Source organism: Squalius cephalus (assembly GCF_949319135.1).
Source record: "Squalius cephalus genome assembly, chromosome: 14".
NCBI lineage: Eukaryota > Metazoa > Chordata > Actinopteri > Cypriniformes > Leuciscidae > Squalius > Squalius cephalus.
In genome coordinates this window covers 16,123,540-16,149,430 of record NC_137135.1, presented here as the reverse complement: position 1 = coordinate 16,149,430, position 25,891 = coordinate 16,123,540, and the positions used below count along the sequence as shown (strand labels likewise).

General features: G+C 35.8%; 2 protein-coding genes across 5 annotated transcripts in view; both read right to left on the bottom strand.

Moving 5' to 3' along the window:
- Positions 1-8,875: 8,875 nt before the first annotated feature.
- Positions 8,876-12,700, bottom strand: thoc3 (THO complex 3). The gene is made up of 6 exons (XM_079893228.1): positions 12,483-12,700; positions 11,546-11,702; positions 11,255-11,459; positions 11,013-11,174; positions 9,911-10,011; positions 8,876-9,818 (listed from the first exon to the last, which is right to left on the bottom strand). The coding sequence occupies exons 1-6, from the start codon at positions 12,660-12,662 to the stop codon at positions 9,655-9,657; spliced, it is 969 nt and encodes a 322-aa protein (XP_079749354.1). The 5' UTR covers positions 12,663-12,700; the 3' UTR covers positions 8,876-9,654.
- Positions 12,701-14,547: 1,847 nt separating this feature from the next.
- Positions 14,548-25,891, bottom strand: part of shtn3 (shootin 3) — a 35,514-nt gene continuing 24,170 nt past the window's right edge. For 3 of the 4 annotated variants that reach the window (XM_079891743.1, XM_079891746.1, XM_079891745.1), the window contains 11 exons: positions 24,603-24,697; positions 24,230-24,376; positions 21,737-21,890; positions 21,477-21,636; positions 21,294-21,364; positions 21,095-21,198; positions 20,285-20,299; positions 19,275-19,376; positions 18,911-19,031; positions 17,943-18,219; positions 14,548-17,078 (listed from right to left, as the gene is read on the bottom strand). In XM_079891743.1, the coding sequence (XP_079747869.1) occupies positions 16,937-17,078; positions 17,943-18,219; positions 18,911-19,031; positions 19,275-19,376; positions 20,285-20,299; positions 21,095-21,198; positions 21,294-21,364; positions 21,477-21,636; positions 21,737-21,890; positions 24,230-24,376; positions 24,603-24,697 (1,388 nt within the window). In that variant the 3' untranslated portion in view covers positions 14,548-16,936. Of the gene's footprint in view, positions 17,079-17,942; positions 18,220-18,910; positions 19,032-19,274; positions 19,377-20,280; positions 20,300-21,094; positions 21,199-21,293; positions 21,365-21,476; positions 21,637-21,736; positions 21,891-24,229; positions 24,377-24,602; positions 24,698-25,891 lie in introns of all 4 variants that reach the window. The other variant, XM_079891744.1, reaches the window with a different exon arrangement.

Genomic DNA, 25,891 nt, shown 5'->3' with positions numbered 1-25,891 from the left:
AGGTTGTACCTGTTAATGTATTTCTGTCCCTGCAACAGAAGCTGCACCCTTTATCCTGGGATTAGTTCCCATCTGTCTGATGGGATATGGTGAATTATCATCAGGCCTATCAATCAGGTTGTTTGGTACTGACAGAACTGAGAGATCATTTCAAAACTCTTGCTACTGCTAAACTAGGGTCATTTCTAGTCATTTATCATTTGACTAAAGATGTAATATTATAGTTGTACTTCCAATATACCTCTTGGCATAAACATTCATGCAGTGGTTCACCCCAAAACGTATTTGTTCACTTTGGGTTGTACTTAAACATGTATGAATGTCATTGGATACAAAATATCAAGTGTCATCTGCAAACAACTGATTCTAGACTCTTTCTCAGAACTGACTTCAGTTCATCACATTACCTCTATGAACTTGTTCCACTATTGTTCGATAGACATTTGATATTTCGGGTAACTCTTTATTTTACAGTGTCCTTGTTACACGTTACATGTAGTTACTATAGTAATAACTATAAATTATGTATAATTACATGCAAGTTACCCTAAACCAAACCTGGTAGCACTTTATTTTACAGTCGTGTTCCGCATGGACATACTATGTACTTATTATAGTAATTGTAATAACTGGTTAATAACTAGGTAATAACCCTGAACTTACCCTTAAACCTAACCTTAACCCATGTAGTTACCTTGTATTGCCCACTACTTTCTTAGGTAAGTACACATAAGTGCACATACTGTAAAATAAAGTGCAAACCCTAATCCTATAGTGAGTACATGTAGTTACTTAATATTACTCAGTACTTAGATGTAATTACATTGTAACAAGGACACGGAAATAAAGTTTAGCCATTTTGTTATCCAACGCAAAGAAATTTGTGCATTGATTGCGGCTCACGTGTTCAAATACTTTTTGAGGTCACAGTATAGTTGGTTGATTCCCCACTGAATCAAAACACTTTAGGTTTCAATTCCCACTTTATTAATACTTCCATCTTTCCGTGTGTATCACAGTCATATTTGGAATTTTAATTTATGTAATTTTTATTACATGAACATTACATAATAAACTGGGCAAAAGGGCTGACTGTGTTGGTGATTCTGTAATCTTTAAGACGCTATCAGACTGTAGATGTCCAGCAGTAGAAAAATAATAATAATATAGATTTGAAATGATTTTAATGATGAAATCTGAAGCATGTTATATTATACCTGATCTCTTTTCATTCTCTTAAATACTGAGATATTGTCAGTGCTCCTATTGTTGTTCCATAAATAAAGTCTTATATAGGCTGTTTTTTAATGTATTAAATTTTTTAATAATTTATTCCTGGGATACTCAGCAACATTGTTAATGAATATATAATAGGCTATATACAAGCGCACTAAATTGTGCTGATGATTGATAAATGCAGAACTGTTAAATCCAGAAATCTATGATTGAGATTTCAGTGAACTGCATCAGAAACAGATAGCATGTTCCGTAGCTTAGCAATATTTCTGTAACATATGAAGTATGATTTTTTGAAAAACAAGTTGCTGTCATATATAACACCCAGGTCTTTAACTGTAGAGAATGAAGTAACAGTACATCCTTCTAAATGCAAATTGTATTCTAAAAGATTCTGTGTGCAAGTTTTTGGTCCAATAAGTAATACCTCAGTCTTATCCGAATTTAATAGAAGAACATTTTTTATATCTTTAACACACTCTTGAGACTTGGATAATTTAGAGCATCATCTGCATAACAGTGGAATCTAAATTAATGGTTTCTTTTAATATTACCAAGTGGCAGCATTGAAAATAGCAGAGGGCCTAACACAGATCCTTGCGGCACTCCATAATTTACTGACGTTATCTTAGATTTTTCCACGTTTAAATAGACAAAATGGTAACTGTCTGATAGGCACATCTAAAGTACCTTAATGCCTGTCCCTGAGTATAATTTTGTAGGCGACCTAAAAGCATGTTATGATCTATAATGATCTAGTTGTGGTCTCTTGATGAGAGGCGTAATAAGCCAAATTGCCACATTTCCACCACATACCTTTCATTTGGGTTGGACTAAACATTTGCACGCTTTAATTTACTTCAAGAATGGAGTGATACGAGATACTTGTTTTCATTCTTTGCCTGCAAATGCATGATACTCTTTAATGTTGTCGCTTTTTGCTTCAGCACTGTCCATTCCATGTATGTGCATAAATAAAAAAAGAATTTGGATTGATCACTGCAAATATTCAATTAAATACATTTATTTACTGTGACCTTAACATACTGCAAAATCTTCAACACCGTCAGCTGGAGAATTGTCAATCTGCAGGCCATGGTCGTAAAAAAATATTAATCATTTTGTGCATATAAGGTACTGAATTTTAGAAACACTTAGGCCTAATCAGTGCATAAACATGACATATACCATTTATATAGATTTTGACATGCATGTTTTCACATTGTGCCATAATTTTGTGGCTGTTTGGGGTGAAATAATGAAAGCACTATTCAACTGAGCTAGTTTCTGTTGTCAGCAACTTGAATGAATTTGTAACAGTTAATTTCAGCTTCCTAAACATCTGTAAATTACTGGTATATATATGATGTAGTAAAACAGATTTATATCCTCTTGCTGTGTGTTTGAGGCTTTGATTTCTAAAACAATCAGGGAACGAGGGTTACACACGTAACCGAGACGTTCCCTTTCAGTCGCTCACGTTCGACGTAGTCGACGTGTCGACTGATTGGGATCCCTATTAAAACAGCACTAGTGCTGCCACCTTCCAGTGCCTAGACAAGTCTCCTGAACCCCCCGCATTATTGAGGTGGAGATAGGACAGGGCTTAGGCCAGGGAAGTCACTGCTGTTCCACAAGACCACTTGTGCGAAAGCCACATACTGTGCATGTGCATTGGCTCGTTTTAACAATACTCAAAGATGACAGGCTCCCTAAGCGTGATCCCAATCAGTCGACACTTCGACTATGTTGAACGTGAGTGACTGAAAGGGAACTTTAGTTTAGTCAACTGTTTACTGCATCAGAATAAACAACTATATTAACCTCAGATTAAACCGCACTGCAAAATTTCAGCTTCATCTGGTCAGAAAAATATGATTATGATACATTTCTTAAAACTGCAATGGAGAAAAACAAAAGTGTGCCACAGACATCAAAAAAGCCCTATGTTTCTGTTCATCCTGAGGCACAATACTGGATGATATTATAGCTAATACTTAAAATAATACTTCCAATCTGAACAGGCTTTCATGTTTCAAACTTCAAAAAGTTTGAAACAAGTGGTCGTGTAAGTTGTCAGCATCAAGCAATACCATTTATTTTCATTATTTTCATGCATAGTAAGTTTGCTTTACTGTGTAACAGACTTAAATCTAGTTTCGACCGCCTGTCATCACATAAATGCCTGTCATATGTGAATGATAAAGTTGAAAGGCTATCAGAAAAAAAAAGTTTGTTGAGAAGCATTCAATCATCTGAGGTTTTGATCCACGGTACGAGTGTGGAGAATAGATAGAATGAGTTTCTTATTGCATGTTTTGTAATAAACATCTGTCAAACCAAATAAATGTAAATCTGTTACATTAATAAACCTCAATGAATTTTTGGAAATGGCAAATAAAAATGCTTTATAAAAATGTTTTAATGTTTTTGTGAATTTAAATAAAGAGCTAACAAGACTATAGTCTGTCTAGCACAAAATAAAAAAAAGGGGAGTGCTAGTGGATGGATGTCTCATATCTTTGTCTTAAAACTCCCACTGATTTCCTGAAATGTATTAGGCAAGGTTATGACTGAATTTCATGAGCAAATGCTGACGTGGGACTTGCTCACCGAAACCCACTCACGTTTATATATATATATCATGCTCATATGAGACTGTCAGAATCTGATGACAGGTTTTGTGTTTGTTACTTCATGTGATTGTCCCTATTGGATTTAGAAAGTAATTAGTAATAAGTAATGTAATGTACTCTAATTAGTACAGTAATCTAATTACATTGTTGAAGATGTAATTAGTAGCTAGTAATTCATTATTTTTTGGGGAATAACTTACCCAACATGGGTCAGGCTTGCTAACTAGTAAAACTTTGCACATATTTAAAAGAAACAAGAAACATCCTGATATTAAGAAATGTAGTTCAATCTGAATATTTGAGCAGAAATAGTGCAGGAAAGTGTCTAAGCATAAAATATTGCACCTGCATGTGAATTGCACATTTTATTCATTCAAAAGCTGTTAAAAAAAATAAAAAAATAAAAAAAATAAACACCAATGTTCAGAGAGCCTGAATTGTTGAACAGCAAAGGTTACTGAATGCTAATAAATTGCATGTCAAAAATGTTTTTTTTCACATCAAGCCCCATAAATTACTGGAGCAAAGACTGAAAGACAAATTGGAAGAGCAACGAAAGCCAATAATATGGCTGGTGAAGAAACTAATCCATTAAGACCTGAGGGACCGAGAGAGTCTCATAAGGGACATGGAAGCTCTATCTATTGAAATGGAAATTAGGGGAGATACGAAAATGTGTCGTGTCATTTTAGCAGAGAAAAGCAGAAAACATTTCACTTCTGTCTCTTCATTTGTGTGTTTGTGTGCGTTCTGCATGTGTTTAACCAATGGTGTTTAATGGCATATGGCAACGTGAACACAATTCCACTGTTACCTGAAGCATAGAAAAATAGTAGTTAAAAGAAACATTAGGTTTTATGCATCTTGGCCAATAAATGCATACTTACTTTAGATCCTAAACACAATAAAACTATATGATCAATATCAGTAAACACACATTAATCATCCTCAGCAGTCCTGATAAAATGCAGTAAATGTAAGTTATTTTAAGAGATTTCATTTATTTTATCACTGGTAGCTGTTCATTTAACAAGATCATTCTTCTATTCTTAATAAATCTGAGTTCATTTAAATGCAAACACTCTTATCATCTGATTGTATAACCATATTCAAATTATGACTCATTCTTATACAATATGCAAATGTTAAACCATTTTAAAACTAGTACCTACATCAAAAATGTAAATGTTCTTACAAAATTAAGCAGATTACTAGATGTTCTGCAACATCGTCCTTACTTGAGGAAAACATGAACCAAACATCTTTAGTCATATTAAAGATAGGTTATGTAGGCCTAGAATTGATCAGAGAAGCTCATCTAAATAACTGTTAAATAAATGTATGTCCAAGAAGGATTTTCTAGTTTAGAACCCCATAAATTAAATGTCCAATCAATGTTTATTATTTCATTTCTGTAAACTGAACTCATTGTAAACAGCTAAAATTGTATGCTTGGACAGTGCTAAAATGTATCAAATTCTTTAACAACACTTTTATGCTCTTGTTACCTACTGGGTAATGTTGTTTTTTTGTTTTTGCAATTGTACATAATAAACATATATCAATAATGGTATTCATACATCCAAATAAATGAATAATAAAGCAAGGCACACCAATAAAATTGGGGAAGAAAATAAAAAAGTAAACAAATGAAAAAGAGGGGTTGTCATTCATCTTCCAGAAAATTAAAGTCTCTTATAATTCCAGCAAATATTTACAAATAAATTACAAACAAAATATTTTTTTAATTACCGAGAAATAATGTATTTCAATGAGAAATAATAACATACTCTTACATTTCTGGATTAAGATTTTCCCCATTAAAAATATCAACATTATTAATGTCATCCAACAACTTTCAATATAGGCTACAACGTTTTCTATAAAATGTAAGCAGTGATTGGACCTTTGTTTCCAACCAATAAGATATCTTCCAGATTATTCGAGCACATAAACACAAAGATGATCCGTCTATGACAACAGAACAAAACAACAACAAAAAATACAATTGTTTTGGTCAAACAGTAAAACTTAAAAGTCTTAAAATTTCACTTGAAGGGTGCATACCATTAAATATTTTGTAAGTGTATACTTTACTTTAAAAGCCACTGGAAAATAAAGGATTCAAAATGTTTGTGCAGTTGGCTTATACTGCCGTAATGATGTTATTTGAATATTGGCACTCAGTGTTGCTCATCCAATCAAATTCAAAGACCAGAACTAACACTTCAGTTTAGGGAACACATATTCACTATTAACTAGTTTCTTATCAGCATGCGTACTATTGGTTGTTCATTTGTACTTATAATAAAGCACATTAATGTCTTATTCTGCATGACCATTTTCCTAAACCTACCCCTACCTAAACTTAACAACTACCTTACTTACTAGCCATAATAATTAGGACTTCATTGAGGGAAAACTCCAATAGTAAATAATGAATGTGTTCCCTAATCTGAATCATGTTACCGAAATAATGAACAACTCCCAGATAAAGATTTAAATCCTCAACCATAAACAAGAGGATGAAAATAATGGTGATGGGCCAAAGTCTGGAAACTGGACATCACAAGGGAAATGACCTCTGCTAAATGAAATAAAATATAATTAAGCATCAATCGAACGACGCCTGTAGAAAGTGAGCCACCCTGGAGCCTGCTGAGGTGAGTCACCATGAGAAGGGTGAGGACAGCTGCCACCAGCCAGACTAGAGGCTCCTTAAGTGGGCAGGGAGGACGAGCGTAATGTGTAAGTCTGTCACAACGGACAAAGATTAATAATGGGGGGTTGTACCTAATCTCACTGACAAACTATTCCCTGCTGACTGGACACTGCTCCAAGTCTACAGACTAATGCTGTTTTGCTCCACGGTGGCCCTCCACCAAACTGCGTAGAACGGGATTTCACCAAGCACGTTCTTGGATCACCATCCTTGTTGATCCTGGAACAACATTTCAATCAACCAATCAGATTTGAGGGATAGGTTCTAAGTTAATGTCAAGTTTAGGCTTACAATCAGGGTTAGATGCTTCAACATAATCTTATACGCGTATCATTTCCCTCTGATTTAAGAGAAACATTATAGGTTGTTAGGTTTAGGGGCATAGGTATATGGTTAGGAGGACTATATTTTTGGACAGGTATGTTGTTCCAGGATCAACAAAAGATGTTGTTAAAGGTTAAAGGCTGCATCAGAAATTGCATACTTCCCTATATAGTAGGTGAAAAACAGTAGGCTATGTGACAAAAGAACACTGTAAAAAATGATATGATCAATAAGTTATGACAGCATGTTTTTACATTGCTTTAACTCATCAAAATAAGTTAAACAATTTGTCAGGCCCTAGTTTAGGCCCTATGTCCGAATTAAAGGGTCATTTCACCCGTGGAGACATGAATGTGTATTGAAAGTGGGTCATTTATGTAGAAGAAATGTGAAATTATTTTTGAATTTGGAGCTTTCTAGACTGAGAAAAGCCAGAAAATGTATTTTTGGCTTATGTGGATGAAAGACAACAACTCCCAGAATGCACTTGCTTCGCTGCCCTACAAGGCCACTCCCAAGCCACGCCTACCGGTAAGACAGCACTGCGCAGTTGAAAACAAAAACATCAAGGCAAGGCTAGGCTACGAGTGAGTCTCCGTGACGAGTTTGCCCAAAATGTCCGGGATTCGGCTTTTGCGTTCTACAGTCGCCATTCATCATGTTTACTGTGGCGAGCAGGACGAGGACGTCTTTCAACCGATCACGCCACCGGCCTCGCGTCTTTCTCCCGCGGCGCTAGCCTCGTCCTGCTCCCTGTATTACTGTGATTACTGATGAGCGCGCCTGTGAGATGCACCGGTCTCATGGGCTATCTCTCACGGAGGTGCGGGTATTTTCTTAGCAATGTTAAAACGCAAATCAACCGATCACTTGTTTAGCATTCATGTAAACATTACATTCAGATTCACCAATCGGGGTGAATTCAGTTAGATTGAAACAAAAGGTGAGCATGTAAACAATGGATGGCGACCGCAGAAAGCAAAAGCTGAATCCCGGACATTTTTGTCGATCTCGACGGCCGGACATGTCCGGGAAATAGAGTATGGTAACCCCTACTACTCAGCTTTCTTCGTCCCTGTTTTCTGCAGGTTTCTGCCGTTGAAATCAAACGCACTCGCACTGATCTGTGATAGGTCTGTTAGCGCATTAGGTCCAACCCCCTATGGGCGGGTTTGAAAGGGTGGATCTAGTGCTTGTAGTCTTAACAGAAATCCCCCCCTCTTACACTTCCTCCTACAATGACGCAAAATGACGATTTTTGCGTCATTGTAGGAGGAAGTGTAAAGAGGTAAATACAGATTTCTCTCGTCTCGGGGGAAAATGAAAAAATGTTGCATGACCATTCAATAGTATGACTGGGTTTCTAACAATGCAAATGGATGAAGTGTCCCTTTAAGAGAGTAGGCAAAAAGTACTGGGATGACTTACTACTTCTGGCGAGATTCTGAAGTACGATGGAAACCTTACTATCCCATGAGGCCACGGGATATGGCCTGGCAAATAAAAAATTCCAGAAGATAAATATATGACAGTGACGCGACGCAACCAGGACGCAACCATAGACTGAAAAGTAACTGACGCTGTATGGTCACGTGTTAATGACAACATGGCGAATGTAAGTACGTCCAAATTACAGCCATGCATAAATTCATACAACATAAAACTTACTTTTTTTTTAGCACTCACGAAGTAATTACTTATTCAAAATAAGCTACTCAAGAGAGTATGCGATTTCGGACGCAGCCCATGTCTTACTTGGCAAAATCACGGCCTCCGGAGACAAATCTATCCACACTGATCTTCTAAAATTGCTACACTATTTTTACCTGAAAATGCTTAACTAACAACTTGTGTAGTATGCAGTGATATCAGAGACAGGCTTAATATTTAACTTGCCATTATGACATGGCACATACAATATTACAGCATTCTGCTAATAACTTGATACGACTCTGATAAGCTCAGGATGCTCTTTTAATAATTCCCAATAATCTAATACTGTTTCTTCACATAATAAATAAATATAGCTTGTGGACAATTCATAATTGAATTGACAAGCAAAGGTCCAAAAAAACCAAAACATTTTTCCATTTCAGTTTTTTTTTTTCTTGTTCTCCCTTTCACATTAAGATATGGTGCTTCATATTTTCCAGCGAAGGCTTTTGTTTCCCATAAAATCATAAACACACAAAGCATGAAACAATTTTCATTAAAAAATACAATAAGTTTATTTCAGTAAAAAAAAGAAAACATAAAAATGCCTGTTGGACAGTATTGCCGTGCCTTGCCTCTGTGAGCTTATGATGCCCTCTGCTGGTCATTTCTAAAACTGGAGGTACGAGATGTGCATTTGAACAAAAGAATGTCAAGATTCCCAAAATGGTCAATCATGGAAACAACAACATGTGCTTCGAGTCAAATGATTTTCAAGTCCTCTACACAGACATGATAACATGTTGCCATGCACAGTGCAATTTTTTTGGAAAAAGTTGAACATTCTTATGATCTGAAGATGAGCTGCAGGCAGTAGTTATTTATACTTGTAATTTCGAGCTTGATCATTCAGGAACTCATCAAGTAATATGAGAGAACATCACAATATCTTTGATCTATTTACAGCTTTTGCTTCAAAATAAGTTGGAATCTAATACAAAGTAAGTCAATCAAACAAACTATTCATTAAACCTCAAATGAGGCCTGAAGAAGAAAAAAACAACAACCTAAAAACACTGGTTCTTAAGAGTCATTGGGAAGTCCAAAGAGCTTGACGGTCCCTGCCTCTCGGTTGCTGTCATATTTGCCCTCTTTATCGTCGCAGGCGTACGCCAGCAGGGGTCTTTTCGGATGCCACGCTACAGTGAAGGTTGGAGACTCGCACTGAATCTCCCAGAGTTTCTCACCTACAGCAATAACACACAACAACAAACATGAAGAAGACGTTGGTAAAACACAATTCAAGCTTTTATGATCATTTCAAAATGTATCTGCTCACCTGTCTCTACTTCAGCGATGTCAATGAAATGGTCCTCAGAGGCTGACGCCAGCATTTTACCATCATGACTGAAACTGAGCGTCCGCACAGGCCAGTCTAGTCTATGGGATTCAGAATGAAAATATGACTTTATATGATATAATATAAGAAAACAAATTACAATGTGCTTGCCTGCTGACAAATAAAATTCAATACAGCTTAGTATTGTGATATTTTTCATGGGGATGTTGTAGCGAGAAACAATACATAATTTTACCGTAAGCACTGTACTTACAATGCAGGAAATAATAATAATAATAATAATAATAATAATAATAATAAGTTAATAATAATAATAAGTTCTTTGTAAAACTGCTTATAACAATATGTATTGTAAAAACAAATATACTGAATTGAGTGTGCAAATATTATTTGATTGTAATTTCTATTAAAAATATGTCTAAAATAAAAGGAGGGACAATTGAACATGGACATGGATATGAAGATGAAGATGTGAAATGAACAGATTGAGAACTTTATTTTATTAGATAAAACATGTCAACAAAAGTATTCTTTTGGGGAAATTTGTATTTGAAAAAAGGTAATAAATCACAATATATTTTATTACAAGATTAATTGCATTAAATAATTGACATGTTTCAGTTTCTAATTGTTCATTGGTAACCATAATAAAGTAAATACACCATAACATCAGCCCAGTGTTATTTTAGTATTATTTATATAATAAACTGTATATTATTTATATACGGTATTTAATAATTATTTGAATTAGCTTTTATTTAAATATTTTCTGTTTTCATTTCAAGTAATTTTGTTATAGACATTTGTGTTAGTTTTGCATTATATTTCTATTTAGATTTCATATATTTTTCAGGTTTATGAATTTTAGCACTTAAATGTATATTTTATTTCAGATTTATTTCAATTAACAACTGTTTTTAATAGTTTTAGTTAACAGTTGACTGCATCAACTGACCTGGAGGAATGAGATACTAAGTCAAAATTATGAGGGGAAAAAAAAGTGAAAATTATGAGATAAAAAGTCACAATTATGACAGTCAAAACTATGAGAGAAAAAAAATCTAAATTCTGATCAGCTGACCTGGAGAAGCAGCGAACACACACCAGCTCCTCCACATCCCACAGGCTGACCAGGGCATCTGCACTTCCGGTGGCAAAATACTTGCCAGTGGGATCAAATTTAATGCAGATGCAGTTGGACGGATGGGCATTAATTGACTGTATGAGCTTCAGTTCAGGGTAACTGAAAAAGAGAGAGAAACATGACGTTTGAGTTCCCATTAGTACAATACAGCCAATTAGTAAAACTACAGATAAACATACCTTAATATATTGATACAGCCATTGCCATTGGTCAGGAAGAACATGTCGTTGTCATTATTCCAGGAGATCTCATTGACCTCAAACTTGAACTGTTCCTCACCACGAGGACGGTGTGTCTTGGCATCAATGAAAGTTACAACATCATCCTTGTTGCCTACAGCAATTGTCTGACCATCAGGACTCCAACATATGTTGATATTCTCCCCTGAAAGTTGTCAGACAATATCTCACAGATAAATAAATCTCTCATGAGAACAAAAGATGCGACCGAGATAAGGTTTAGAGGTTCACCTTTCGTGCTGACCGTGGCCATGCATTTGGTGGTCCGTACGTCCCAGATGCGGATGGTCTTGTCTCCGGATGCAGTGACGAACAGATCAGGGTTTGTGGGATGCCAGCACAGCTGATCCACACTGTCTCCATGTCCTCTGTAATTGTTTTCCTTCACCTGATACATGGAATATAGATTCATGGGTGAGCAAGTTCATGTTTAATCAAATAAATTGCTATCTTAAACACTAAATGAAAGTAGCTACAGTTGTCACGTGGTATTACTTAAAGGGATATGCCAAAAATGAAAGTTCTGTCATCATTTACTCACCCTTGTGTCGTTCCAAACCCGTAAGACTTTCGTTCATCTTCAGGACATAAATAAAGATTATTTTGATGAAATATGAGAGCTTTCTGAGGTTTGATCTCGAGCGTCAAGCGGGCTCAGTTGAGATTCTGTTTATGTTCGCTTATCAATATTTACATGTGAATAAAAGCCTGAATTCAATCTGTTCATCATATAAAGCGATCGAGTCTCTACAAAATTTGGACAAAAGCGCACAATTTATATGGATTAGCTTTACGATTTCTTTATGAACTTTTGAAGTGTAGTTTAAAGTGGTAGTTGCGTAGCTGTCAATGGAGGGACAGAAATCTCTCACATTTCATCACAAAGATCTTCATTTGTGTTCCGAAGATGAACGAAAGTCTTACGGGTTTGGAACGACATGAGGGTGAGTAACGTTAACGTTAAATGATGACAGAATTTTCATTTTTGGGTGAACTATCCCTTTAAAAAAGGCTACTCATAATAACAGAAATTATGGAGATCGATCATGGATTTGAGAACTGTTCAAGAACTGCAAAAACGTCGTTTAAATACCAATAACAACGATAATCAACATGTATGAGTCGCTTGTATAATTCAGGGTGCATTGATGGAGATGATAAACCTCACCAGTCGATCTTTTTCCAGGACAAACACGCTGGCGGTTTTGTCAAATGATCCGGACGCCAGACGTTTCCCATCACAGCTCCAGGCAACCGAATGCACTTTAGCACTGTGAGCCGGGAACTCTCTGCTTTTATTGTTATTCCTGAAAACCTCCTGCATCTCCTGATAGTATGAGGACGCCATGCTAGCTTGTCATTCGCCGTGTATTTAAGCTCAATCTTTAGTTACTTACTGCCACCCAGTGCACGGGAGTGACATGACATAAATAATGTCAAAATCCTCCACACAAGAAAAATAAAACAAGCTTTGATAACTCATAATTATGATTAAAAAGTCATATGATGCCGATTCTGAATCAATATACACGACAACTGCCAAATGTTCTATAAATGTTATGCCTAATCATTATGATCACAACTTGTAATAATTGCTGTAATAAGCTGTTTCTGCCTAAAATGAATATGTTAGCTAACTGATGATTTGTATTATCTTAGAACTCTACATTTCTAACATGTGGACATTATTTTGACAGTCAGCTCTGATAACAGATAACTCCAAATTGTAATGTAGACACATACATTTTTTGTAAAGCTGCTTTGAAACTATGTACTGTGAAAAGGCCTATAGGCCTACAAATAAATGTTAATAGAAATGTGAATTGAACATAAAAGTGGAAATTATGAGATACTACATAATAAATATGGCAAAAATTCAAAATGATGACATAAAAGGTCATAATTATGACATACTAAGTCATTATTATGAGAAAAAAATGGACATTATGACATAAATTGTTTTTTAATTATGAATAATGTAATTTAAAAAACCTGACCAACATAAGTCATAATTTTGTTACAATACAATACTGTTGTGATCTATTTTTTCCACAGAGTGATTTTTGGTCAAATGTATTAAAATCAGCTAGGATCAGTCTGACCCACAAATATCATAATGAGTATAAATTATAATGATATATTGAACTCACAGTCGCTACAATTTTAAAAAACAAAAATTTGTAGATAATAAGTGTGATTTCAATTATAATTTGACCACTGAACTAAGAAATTTTCAGTTTTCCTTTGCGTTTTTCACGTACAGACGACATTGTCAAAACGTTCCCCGTTCACACGGATCCGCGAAAAAACTAAAAACGCTGTATTATTCATGCCAGGCCAGTAGTTGGCGATATCACTTTGTAAAGAAACACTACATGGCTACAGACTGAACACGCAAAACGCATGCACATGACGTCACAGTTTTCACAAATTCGTTTTTGTAGTTTACACAAAGACGATAATGGTATTGTATCGCTCTCAAAAACTTGCACCTTGAATCCCATTTTCAAAGGTTTGTGTTTTCAGGCCCCAAAACGCAGTTGTCGTGTAAATGAACGGACAAAACGCATATCAAGTTTTCTGTTTGTGTGTAAACGGTCCCTAGATGATTGTTTGCTCCTTACAGTTGCTGGTTTGAGTGGCATTTGAGTTAAGATGGTTTTGCGTAATGAAAATGTGTGCCTTAAATTCAGTCATGATCAATAATCACTAAATGATCACTAAACTTTTGCAATTTCTTTCAAACTACGCAACCCGGAAAAGTTCATATATTGTGTTGTCTCCTTTTCTTCTCTGTCAACTCCTGCCAATTCCCTCCACACTATTTGTCCAGGATCTGTTTCTTACAGGCAGATCCAGTTGCATGCCTTCATGTATATTTCATTGCACTCTTAGTAATGTTTTGCACTTTCTTTTGTTACAATGAACACACAACTCCCTTTTAGTATACAAACCACTTAGAAAATCTATAGAGACCAACTACTTAGAGAAACACTACTTACAAAAAAACACTTTAAAGAAAGATTTAAGTACGTTATTTAATCCTAAGGTACAACTTTTGTGTCATTGTTACGCAAGTTCTTATTAAAAGGAGCTCATTTTATCTTAAATTGCTTATGCACAACCAATATGTATACTGTGCTAAATTACAAGTTTAATGATAATATGTGATGCTGACATGCATTTGTTTGAAAAACAGAAAAAAAAGAGAGGTATAAAGAGCAGTTTGTGTTTCTTCATAAGTTTATTCAGTTGAGTTTAAAAGGTATGTTGAAGAGGAAGGTTTAGATCAGTTCAAATAAAAACAGGTACACTCAGGTTAAGCTTCAAAACACACTCATTTCAAGATCACAAGTCAGATCAATCACCTCTCAGAGTTCTTATACAAAAGCCTACACTCCAATAAGGCCGAAAAGGAAGAAGTGGTGCAAACATTAAGGCCAAAACACATTCCAGAGGTGGTGAGAAATTAAGGAGCCATTTAAACAAGTCTCCTACAATAAAAAAAAAAAAAGAGTAAATAAGTCACGTCAATGTGGGTTATTAAAAACTCTATGATGACAGTGTGAAAACAAGAATATATAATAAAACAATTCAGATTTTCTGACAAGTGATACAACCACAAGTAATTCAGTATTTGCAATTATTGGCCATATATTATTGCAGCTGTCAGATAGCCTGATATCAAGACTTCAGACCACCCAGCTAACAAAAATATATTCTGAGGGGCCGTTCGCGCACAACGCGATTTTCCATTCCAATGCGCTTTTCCATTGTTTTTCTATGTAATCGCACGGTAGACGGGCTCAAATTAAAATCAGTTCAACTTTTTCTTTTTTTTTTTGTTATAAATGTGCGTTTTTCCCCCATTCAACTGCCCTAAGATGAATCCCTTTCGTTTTTCAAAGCACATTCTGTGTGAAAGAGCCCTAAGAACGTTTATCTAACGTTCCCATTAAGTTGTTAAACGTTATTTTCTGAATGTTCTCTTAATGTTGAAAACGTCCAGTTTTTAAATGTAAAAAAAAAAAAAAAAAAATTCTTGGTTATGGAAATATTACAGAAAACATTAAGAGAACGTTACATTTTATCATTTTGCAAACATTTATGAGAAAGATACTTTTGAGTTGTCTATTCTCTGAACGAGCAGTGAGGAGTAACGTTTGAAAAACGTTTGAAAAACTAAAACGTTTCAGAAAAAAAAGTTCCATGAACAATGTATAAATAACATTTTAAGAATGTTATTAAACACCAGATAACTTTTGAACAAACGTTACAGGAAGAACATTTGTTCATAACAGAACATTAGCCAAAGATCTGGGAACGTTCCCTGTTAGCTGGGCAAATGAGACGGCCAGAACTCGGTCTCGCTAATATTACTCGCGTCGTACCATTAACATGATCCACTTAGAGTCAAGATGAGTCACAAGGCAAATATTCGCAGTTATTAGAGGCAGCTTGATCCTGCACAATATTACAATTTGCAGATGATATTGCATTGGAACAGCTCAGCGTTAGTGAGCAGATCTAACCATGACGCAACTGTCAATCAAAGCCAAACTTTTGTACAGTGCATTCATGCAGTGCAAAGTTTTGGAAACGCCACGGCGGAAGACATGCGTGTGTAGCCCTCCATGACTTGATGGTATTCATTTTCCTAATATCTAGGATGTATGATCTCAAATCCCCAAGAGGTGTGTCTTAAGAGGTAGACAGAACAGACCACCACGGTTCCTCTTTAAGGTAAAATCGATTACATGGCTTATAATTGCATCTCTTGATTAATGTTTGGATAGTCTAGTTCACACTTAGGACCTTTTTAGAACAGCAAAGGTGCCATGATGTGCAGTGCAGTGATTCTGTCAGGATTGTTCTGCTGCTTTGCATTGAATATGACGTAAATTCTGTGCTACTTGCAGCATCCGCCATTGTTCAAACAGGTAATCCCGCCTCAAACTCACACATTGATTGAGAATTGTCAATTGGGCCTGAGGCATCAAGGTTTGACTGGTTGGCAAGCAAAATGCATCTTTCTTAAAGGTATAGTTCTGTGAAACAAAAACGAAGAATGTTTCAACTGCTCTTGTCCATACAATGAAAGTCAATGGGGTCCAAATCGTCTCCGAAGAATTTAGATGAATGGGAATCCTTTAGGCATCACAGACTTCCTTATTCAGATCGCTCAAACAGACTCAAATTCTGCTGCTAGTGGCACAGAAATTACACACTTCATCGTTACAGTTTCCTTGCTTGCATTTTTATGGAAATGCGACTCAGATGTTGAATCCATGAATCTAAGATGAATCTAATAGCAACTATAGAATTAATCTGAAGTGTATGACAGATGTCCCTAATATCTAAACACCCTGTGTTTATTATTGGTAAAGGCAGGTACAGTACATTGTCAATGAAAGGAACAAAAAAAAAAAAAGTGTCTGGTAAGATGTTTTTTTTTTTTTGTTTTTTTTTTTAAAGTGTAATAGTAATCAAGCTGCAAATGATGAAATGATCTTTCTATACTAATTTGAAATATGAACAGCTGATTTTAAATTTGGAACAAACTAATTTAGAAAGCATGGTTTTGTGCAAATAATGCAGCTGTCCTTACAGCGCCACTTGCCGTTAACATTCGGCGTCTGTGCTACTGATTGCTGCATTGGGGCTTTGTGCAGAGGAGCTGATGGTTTGCAGGTCTTCACTTGCATCCGTATGGCCAATCCCGTTGGGCCCCGTCCACTTCTCTGGATCTCCATCCTTCACTTCACTGATCATAAAAGTACATGCAAAAATTACAACAAAAGTGAACAGACTATAATATTTATATACAGATGCCATATTAAAGTGCCCCTATTAAGCTTTTTTAGATATTACCTGTCATGTAGTGTGTAATATAGCGGTGAATGTAAAAGGTCTACAAAGTTTCAAAGATCAAAATGCAGATAAATGGAGTTATTGTCTCCCAAAAGAAAGAACTGATTCCTATGAACTGATTCCTATGATTCCTTGAACTGAAACCTATGTAGGTTTGTAACAAATGTGCATAATGCCAGCCTATGGTCTTCATTGACTGTCCACAAACAACATCTATTTTGAAACTCAAACACTGTAGTTGTAGCTGAGGCCTGGAAGAGTTTGGTTCATGTCGTCGACATGTCGAGAAGACGCTGTTTTCTGCGCTGTGAAAGACTCAGGCTTGAATTGATACGATAAAACCGACGGCGTCGTTACTGTTCGTATCAATGTGAATTAAGCGCTGAGGAAGCCTCATGGTATTGGTATGATAATGGGTGTTTTGTTTCTGACACGCAATGTAATTGGTAGACCAACAGACTGGTGCCATTTGACCAATCAGAGCAGAGTACGCTCTCAGAAAGGAGGGGTTTAGAGAGACTGGATCCATTATCAAACCGTTTCAGATCCTGTGAGAAAAGAGGTGATGAATTGAGAAAATTAAAGTGTTTTTTGACCTGATGCATGCATTGTAGGAGACCTCCAAAGCTAAATCAGGAATCTTTAAAATAGCATAATAGGGGCACTTTAACATCTAGCAAAATAGGTAACAAAGTCCAATCTTAATCGTTATTGTGGCTGACTGCTGAACAAACGAGTTGTGTGAGCGTAACCTTACCCTGAACAGCAGCCGTTGGTGACCGGCTCAGTGGGCTCTTTCTCAGAGAGAGATCTGCAGACACTGTCTGTCTGAGCGCCTCCTTTGAACTCCATGCCAGAGTCTGAGCTCTGCGGAGCCATGGCTGGCTCTCGGCCCGAGTCCGAGCTGGTTCTCGATCCGCGCTCACTGCCTGACAGAGAGCTGCTGCCTGGCCCTTCTGTGTCTTTGCCAGAGTCAGAACTGTGTCGCCCGTTCAGGCTGTTTGATGACGAGACTTTACTCAGCTGCCCATCATCTACAGAGCAACAGATGAAGGAGTGTCATTATTCGCTCGAGTTATGCAGAATACTAAATCCAAACATTTCTTTTAGGTCATAAACATAAAACGTTTACAGCGCCAACAAAAGGACACGTTGCACTTTTACTTGAAATATATTTTTCATTAACGTCATTATCATCATCACCACAACTTAAATACATCAAATATTACTTTTGTAGCTTTTAGTTCATGCCTATTAGCTTTTTTCTACATGCTAGTTTACTACTATACCCTGGCATTAACTTAGATACAGTATATACATTTAAAATATACAGGTTTTCTCTTCCTGGTTCTCCAAATGTTAGCACAAAAACATTATTTATACATCATTCATTGAATGCTTTTTTTCTGGAACGTTTTAACTGGACGTTTGTCTAACATTTTTTAAACGTTAAAACTTGTTTCAGAATGTTTAGAGAACTTTGAAAGTAACGTACCCATAATGTCTGCAAAAAGATAAAATGGTATGTGTTCTTAGTGTTTGCATTACCAAGAAATTTAATGGGAACGTTAGCAAACATGCATGGAACAAATTTTTGTCCTTATAGGCTATTTTAAAAGCCCTTTGATAAAGTATGTAATACTTCCTGTTTCAACAGCAAATACATAGTAGATGCATACGTTCAACTATTTCATGGTTCTTGAAGGGTAGTGTTTATCCTCTTGCCTTCTGTGTCGGGATCACAGGCCTGTTTGCGTCTCCTCCTCAGAATTACTTCCAGTTCACTGTCCTTTTTAGCATGAACCACTTCCTGAAACCCACGACTGGGACTCTTCTTCACCGTCTCCTATAGGTTCAGAGAGAGAACAGAATTTGATGAACGATTCATTGCTGAGTTTGGCATCTTGGTATTTCTAAGCAAAGAATACTTTAGATTATGCATTTATTTTTACAACCACTACTGACCATGATCACCATCATAGAACTATTTGTTGTAAACAAACGTATAATGGGATGGATTTCTGTAATCTGTGGATCAGTAGATGACTGTAACAAGGGGGTATTAAAATCAGTTAATCAGAAAGCCTACCAGAATGCCTTTCAGCTCTTCCATTGCACTTTCTTGGTGCTTTTCCTCCACTGTTGCTGCTGCTGCTGCTGCTGCTGCTGCAACTGCTGCTGGGATCGGCTGCTGTGGATCAGGAACAAAGAAAAGCTACATTATATGATCAAATCACAAAATATCTCACAAAAAAATATTATATGATATAATATTACTGTTGTTATTTTTACCTAAAACTATAAAAAAAAAATTTTTCGGTAATTAATAATATACCTGAGATCAAATAAAATGTAAATATTAGATGAAAAACGAAAATGAAAATGTTGCCTTATCTAACTGAAATAAATATGTTTAAGTTGAAGTAAAATGACTAAAATTAAAGCTCAATAGAAATATTAAAAGAAACATGACAGAAAAAAACAAAATTCTTAAAACTTATTGGATTTAAAAATGATGGATTTTAAAAATGGATTTAAAAAATTTAATTTAAATTTAAAAATGAAAATGTAAAAATAACCAATTCAAATTTGTATTAAATACTATAAAAGTATATAAATAACATTGGTGATTTACCATGTGTTGTTTTTAAGTTTATGCACACATTTTAGATGAGTAACGTCCGAAAGTCAAAAACAAAAGTCAATCTGCCAGTTCAGCATTATGAGAATGCAGTCAATCTCTAAAGTCAGGACTATAGCTATTGATCTGAAGTTATCCAGCTCCTCTGAGCCTCAGGATGATCTTGATGGCTTTGCTCATCAATTACTTAAACAAGATGGGTCCCCGCTCAGGCTATGAACTGTCTATACGCAAAATGCTTTAATGACCCGACTCTTCCTCAGGGAGGACGATCAAATGCTATGAACCGTTTCTACAGGATCTTTGTATTGACAAAATGGTGCTGAGTTGTAAAACACAAGATTTCCTTTGATTGTAATAGAGCCGTCTGAACTGTTAACACTGCTGCGCGTGGAACAATGATCTGGTGTGATGACTGTTGCTAAACACTGTAAACAATATGTGTGAGTTGAACATACCTTCGTGCCAAATCTCTGCAACGATGAGGTCAGCAGATGATGGTACAGAGTAGAGAAACACAACAGACCATCAATCACAATACACACAATATATTCATAACCAATGTACCATTTACAACTGAATTAAAATTTCTATTAAATTCAAATTTAGTTTCTGAATTTTAATTGGGAGTTGCAAACAAGGTGTAGGATTGCAATTTGAATTTAAGAAATTAAGACATTAAGAAATGAAATTGGAATGAATTAAATTCTAATTATTTTAAAAGTATTGCTGTAAAAGTACTTTTTAATAATCCATTCAAGCATTCAGCATTAAAAAACAAGTGCAATGATTCAGAATATTATTGTTTTACTGTATTTTTGATCAAATAAATGCAGCCTTGGTGTGACTTATGTTCAAAAACAAATTTACCAACCCCTAACCTTTAAACAGCAGTGTAAACATTTGAAATGCCATTTATATATTTTTGTATTTAGTCTATATTTTATAGACCATGATGGAAGCACACTCAATTTTCACAGAATGCTTAGATTTACCCGAACGTCTTCAAAATGGAGACAAATAACATGAAGTAAGTTTACTAAGTGGAAACATTAAACATTAATGTATTTGTTTTTTTGCCAATTTAGTTGCTTTGGGTGAATCAAATTGTTCTGCTGTGTGACTGTGTTAAATTTCTTTAAATTGCAAATGTAATACAATATATTCCTCTTCCTGTAATTCCAATTCAAAATCATGTGGGGTGTGGCCAATTCGAATCAAATTTCAACTCATAAAGAGAGCCAATAAAATTCTGAATTTTGCCCAACCTTAGTGTCCTGACTCTTCACAGGCCTGAGGACCACTCCGTGTTTAATCCTCTCCATCATCTCATTGACGGCTTTCACTTTAACATCATCCACAGCTTCAGTTGCTGCATCGAGAGAGATAGTGTTTGTCAGGGCACCAATAATAGGGCAACGGAATAAAAATACACAATTCTGACTATAGGGAAAAGGGGACAATCACCTGGGGCTTGCTCTTGTTTTGGGCTTCCTTTACCTCCCTTGGAAGATTTCCTCATAATCGCAATGAGAGAGCTGCCGTAAACAAAGAGATGTCATTATACGTTCACAGCTGGGATAAAGAACAACACTGTTTTAATGATGGTATATGACAGTCTGGCTTCAGTGCAGTAAAGTGGGGCGTTACCTGAGGGGGTTGCAGCGGGACTGAGGAGGTGGGGGAGGTGGAGGAGGAGGGGGTGGGGGAGGAGGAGGTGGTTGAGGAAGAGGGGCCGGGGGAGGAGCGGTCCCAGGGGAGGGGGCTGATGCTGAATCACAGCTCCTCCTCTCCTCCTGCAGATCTTTCACTGTGACAAACGACAAAAAAGGACGCCGGGATGTTATGTTCCTGAGTGTTATGCTGTTGTAGTATCTGGCCTTCAAATTTAAAAGCATCCTTAATTTTACCTTTCATTTCCAAAACACTGTTTTTCTTCTCTTCCTCCTGCAGTCGTCCCTCCGTCTCTTTCTTTTCTTCATCTAATATCTCTAGTTGCCTTTGCAGTTGAACTAGCTGCTTACGCAAAGCACATTCTTCCAGTTCAGCCTCTAGAGCTTTTACCTGCAAACAAATGGGACATATGATATGTTCAAGTCATGTTGAAAAGATTGTATTTGAATGCAGTCTCCGAGTTGGGGGCGTACCAGTGAGAAAACATGTCGGATGCAGCAATGGATGCAGCATCTGTATTAACTGTTAATGTATTAAAATAAACAAAAAAACTTTTTATACAAGTATTATACAATCACCATAGAATATATAATAATTTAATTTACAGCACCTTCATAAATTGAACAAAAACAAATTCTTTATACATCATTTTGCATAATGTAAAGTTTCTTGTAGAAACATTGGTTGAATTTTATGCAGAAAAAGCACATCACCTTCTTCCCAGTTAACAAGGAACATTCTGAGAACTTTGGCAAATTTCCCTATAATGAAGAAAAACTTCTTAAAACAACTGGACATTTTGAACGTTCAGAGAACATTCAGAAATAAGGTTTTCATAAACAAAACATTTTTATACCATATTTTTCTTAGTTGGGTTGCTCCGACCCAAGCTATTTTAATACAGCTGATGACTTCCCAACTTGTAAATATGAAATTCCCAGGAGGACTTGAATGCTCCAATATAAGAAATTGAATTAAATGGCCATAAACGGTTATATTGAAATGATTTGTTTCTTTCTTTTAGATTGAATTGGTACAACAAACTCAAATGGAACCCAAACCGGTGCAAAATTTCAAATGTCCTTGACTCTGGCAAAGAATTAGTTCATATTTACAGGCTGACTTGTAAACAAGGTTTTGCTAACATAGCCTATTGATTATGTGACGTCTGAAGTTAGGATCCATGCTCTTTGGATTTGAATTGCGGGTCAGACTGTATATTGACTGATGACACAACAGTGCTACTGATTCACAAACTCTAAAACCCATATGTCAGTTTAAGTAATGCTGCAAATGCCCTTTTGTCACTGCATGCATGAACTTAAAGGAGAACTCCGGTCAATTTTAACATTGAGCTCATTTTTTTGTACATTTGGAGTGCTGTCAATACAGAGAACAACGACAAAAATCGGTGTTGCCTACATTTACATCCTGTTTTCAGTCGAAGTCCATAGTAATCGATTGTCGAGTTCACGCGCGTGATCATAGGTACTAAACCAATGCGCGTGAACTCGACAATCGATTACTATGGACTTCGACCGAAAACAGGATGTAAATACAGGTATGAGCGCTGGCTGAATAAACATCATTTTTATTCATATCTTTCACATCTACTGCAGTCAGATTGACCCGTGTTCACTCTGAAGGAATCACTCACATGACCTGTGCACTTGTAATGACACATCAAGGATGTTAAGAGGCTAAAAGCAGGTTTAAAACGTGCCCCATTGAAGTCAACAGGGTGCAAATTTTAAAAAGAGGATAACACGGTTGACCGGAGTTCTCCTTTAATATTGCCAACATCTGATTCCTTGTAACTATCATGTGTAAAAAGTATCTGATCATCTGGAAACTCTTTATTTGCTGCCACAGAAAGCTGCTGAATGCATCTGTCAAGCATTATGAATGCAAATCTCATCTGCTCTGAGATTTGTGTTTGTTTAATATATTTGTGGTTGTGTTGACAGCCTACCACTTTTGTCATTTAATGTGGTTTGAAAACTATTACATGTTACTGCTGAGGATGCAAATGTAGAAGAGTAGAGCCACAGGAGACCCAGATGAAAAAACAAAACAATGAATGCGCTCTATGATCTGGCATATTCTAGTCTACTGGGACTGTACAGTATCACTCAACCAGACACCAGACACCTGAATCAGCTGTTTGAAATGCCAACTTCACCGTATTGAAATAGTCAATACTATTCTGTCTAAATGAAAAATAAAATACTAAAAACTAGAATCAATCATTTAAATTCTACATTTGAATTAAGGCAACATTATAATGTACAGTTTTAATTTCCATTTTGACTTTTTAACACTTTTTAATGATTAACTTTAAATAAGTTCGATGAATACACAGCACTATTTAATCCCATTTAGTGCGTGCTTAAACTGGACTGTGTGTGGCTAGTGAATAAGACCACAGACAAAACCGTTTACGAAGATCTAAAAAAACGAACATTAGAGGATTAATAGTTATGAAAGGATTTATGTCTATGAAAAGCCCTAACTGACTGGTTTAAATAACTGAAAAGGGGTTTTAGATTTAATTCCATTGTCTAATCCTATCATGTAATCCACGACTACTCATGAGGCTTATTGTGTTCATGGAAATGTGGGTAAAATTTCACTTTTTCCCCCTGAAATGAGCTATCAAAACTGAAAACATATACTCCAGTTTTGTACATATAAAAATCAAATTCAAATTTGATTCTGACATTTCCTACCTTGTCTTTGTGCTGTATTCTCTCTTCTTCTAATGTTTTGGTCACATTGGCCAAATCTTCCAAAGCTTTGAGCAGTTGAATGCTGGGATCTACCTGTTGCAGCAGAATCATGCTCTGTCTGTTCGCTTCTTTTTGTTTCACCATCATCTACAGGAGAAAATAAACATAAGGAAACCACTATTTCAGATGGTTTTCTCCAACAACTAAAAGTAATGACACATTCTACTGTGATGCAGGCAGCCATGAACAATTCAAACTCTACAGTCAATATATACAACTATCTTGTCTTTTGGTAGGATTTTGAGGCCACCAGGGCAGTTGTCCTGTCACCCGTGTACTGATGAAGTGAATGGAGATGTGTTTTGTCTCATACCTCATGTGCATAGGTCTCTGCTTTCTGCCTGAGGCTCTGCTCCAAATCCAGATGCTCCTTCATGTTTTCATACTCATGAGTGGCCATCATAGACACTAAAGAGATAAACAACGATAATAAAGCAATAGGCTTGGCAAAAATCCCTGTAAGGCTTTTTCAGGTATAACACAAATAAATATCATAAAAGACACATTATGACAGGCATAGACTATTGTATGGACAGTATGGATGGGAATCGAAAATGTTTTACTGGTTCCACTTTTGCATTAATGATTCTTTCAGTAAATGAAAAATATTTGGTTCTAACTATAAATATAGTAGTAAAAAATACTGCTTTAAAGTACCATACACTACTGTTACTGGGTCAGTAAGATTGATCAAAATTATCAAAAGTGGCAGTGAATGTACTTATAATGTTTAAAGATTTTTATTTGTAATGATACTTGCACCGATATGAACATTTTGGCCGATATCGATAACCGATAATTCTTTATATTTGAAAGCAGATGACCAATCTATTGGCCGATAAATCTAAATCCAAATTTATATATCATTTTTGAGAGTCTGATTACAAAAACAAAAATCTCACCATTAAAAGACATGCTCCAAGCACAACAAACAAAAAAAAGTACAATAACCTAGTTTGAACCAGTGTAAATTTAAAAAAAAAAATTTTTACACACTTCTATGGCCAACTTTCCTTACCAAAAAAAAAATCTAATCATATTTAAAGCAATTCAAAACCATTATGGCGAACAGTGCGCATCTGAAGTGTCTCAGCTGAAGGATATAATCCATTACTTATTGGCTTTAAGATATCTGACAAATCTTTTTATCGAACTGATAATGATAATATTAAAAATGAACATATCGGCCGATACCGATATGGTGGCCGATATATCGTGCATCCCTAGTAAGGCAATTATCATAATAGACACAGTATTACAGTATCCATAGATTATTCGATGGATAGTACGGATGGGAATCGCAAGGACTGGTTCCGATTTTACATTAATGATTCTTTTAGTTACTGGTATACAGTAAATAAAAAGTGTTGCTTTATGTCAGCATTCACTACTGTTCAAACGTTTGGGGTCAGTTAAGTTGATCAATTGTTACAGGAAATACATTTATAATGTTTAAAGATTTCTACATAAAATAAATGCTGTTCTTTTGAACTTTCTATTCAATCCTGAAAAAAATGTATCCCAGTTTCAACTTTGAGGTTTTTAAGCATTTTAGGCATTTTCATTAAAAGGAACAAGCTCATAATAGTAATTCACTTGTGA

Bases quoted from the DNA above. Each gene is read 5' to 3' on its own strand.
- thoc3 (XM_079893228.1), bottom strand. From the start codon at position 12,662: ATGGCGTCCTCATACTATCAGGAGATGCAGGAGGTTTTCAGGAATAAC. The intron at 11,703-12,482 runs GTGAGGTTTATC...TCCATGTATCAG, and splicing joins TCCTGGAAAAAGATCGACTG to GTGAAGGAAAACAATTACAG. The intron at 11,175-11,254 runs GTATGTTTATCT...TCTCTTTTTCAG, and splicing joins GGCTGTATCAATATATTAAG to TTACCCTGAACTGAAGCTCA.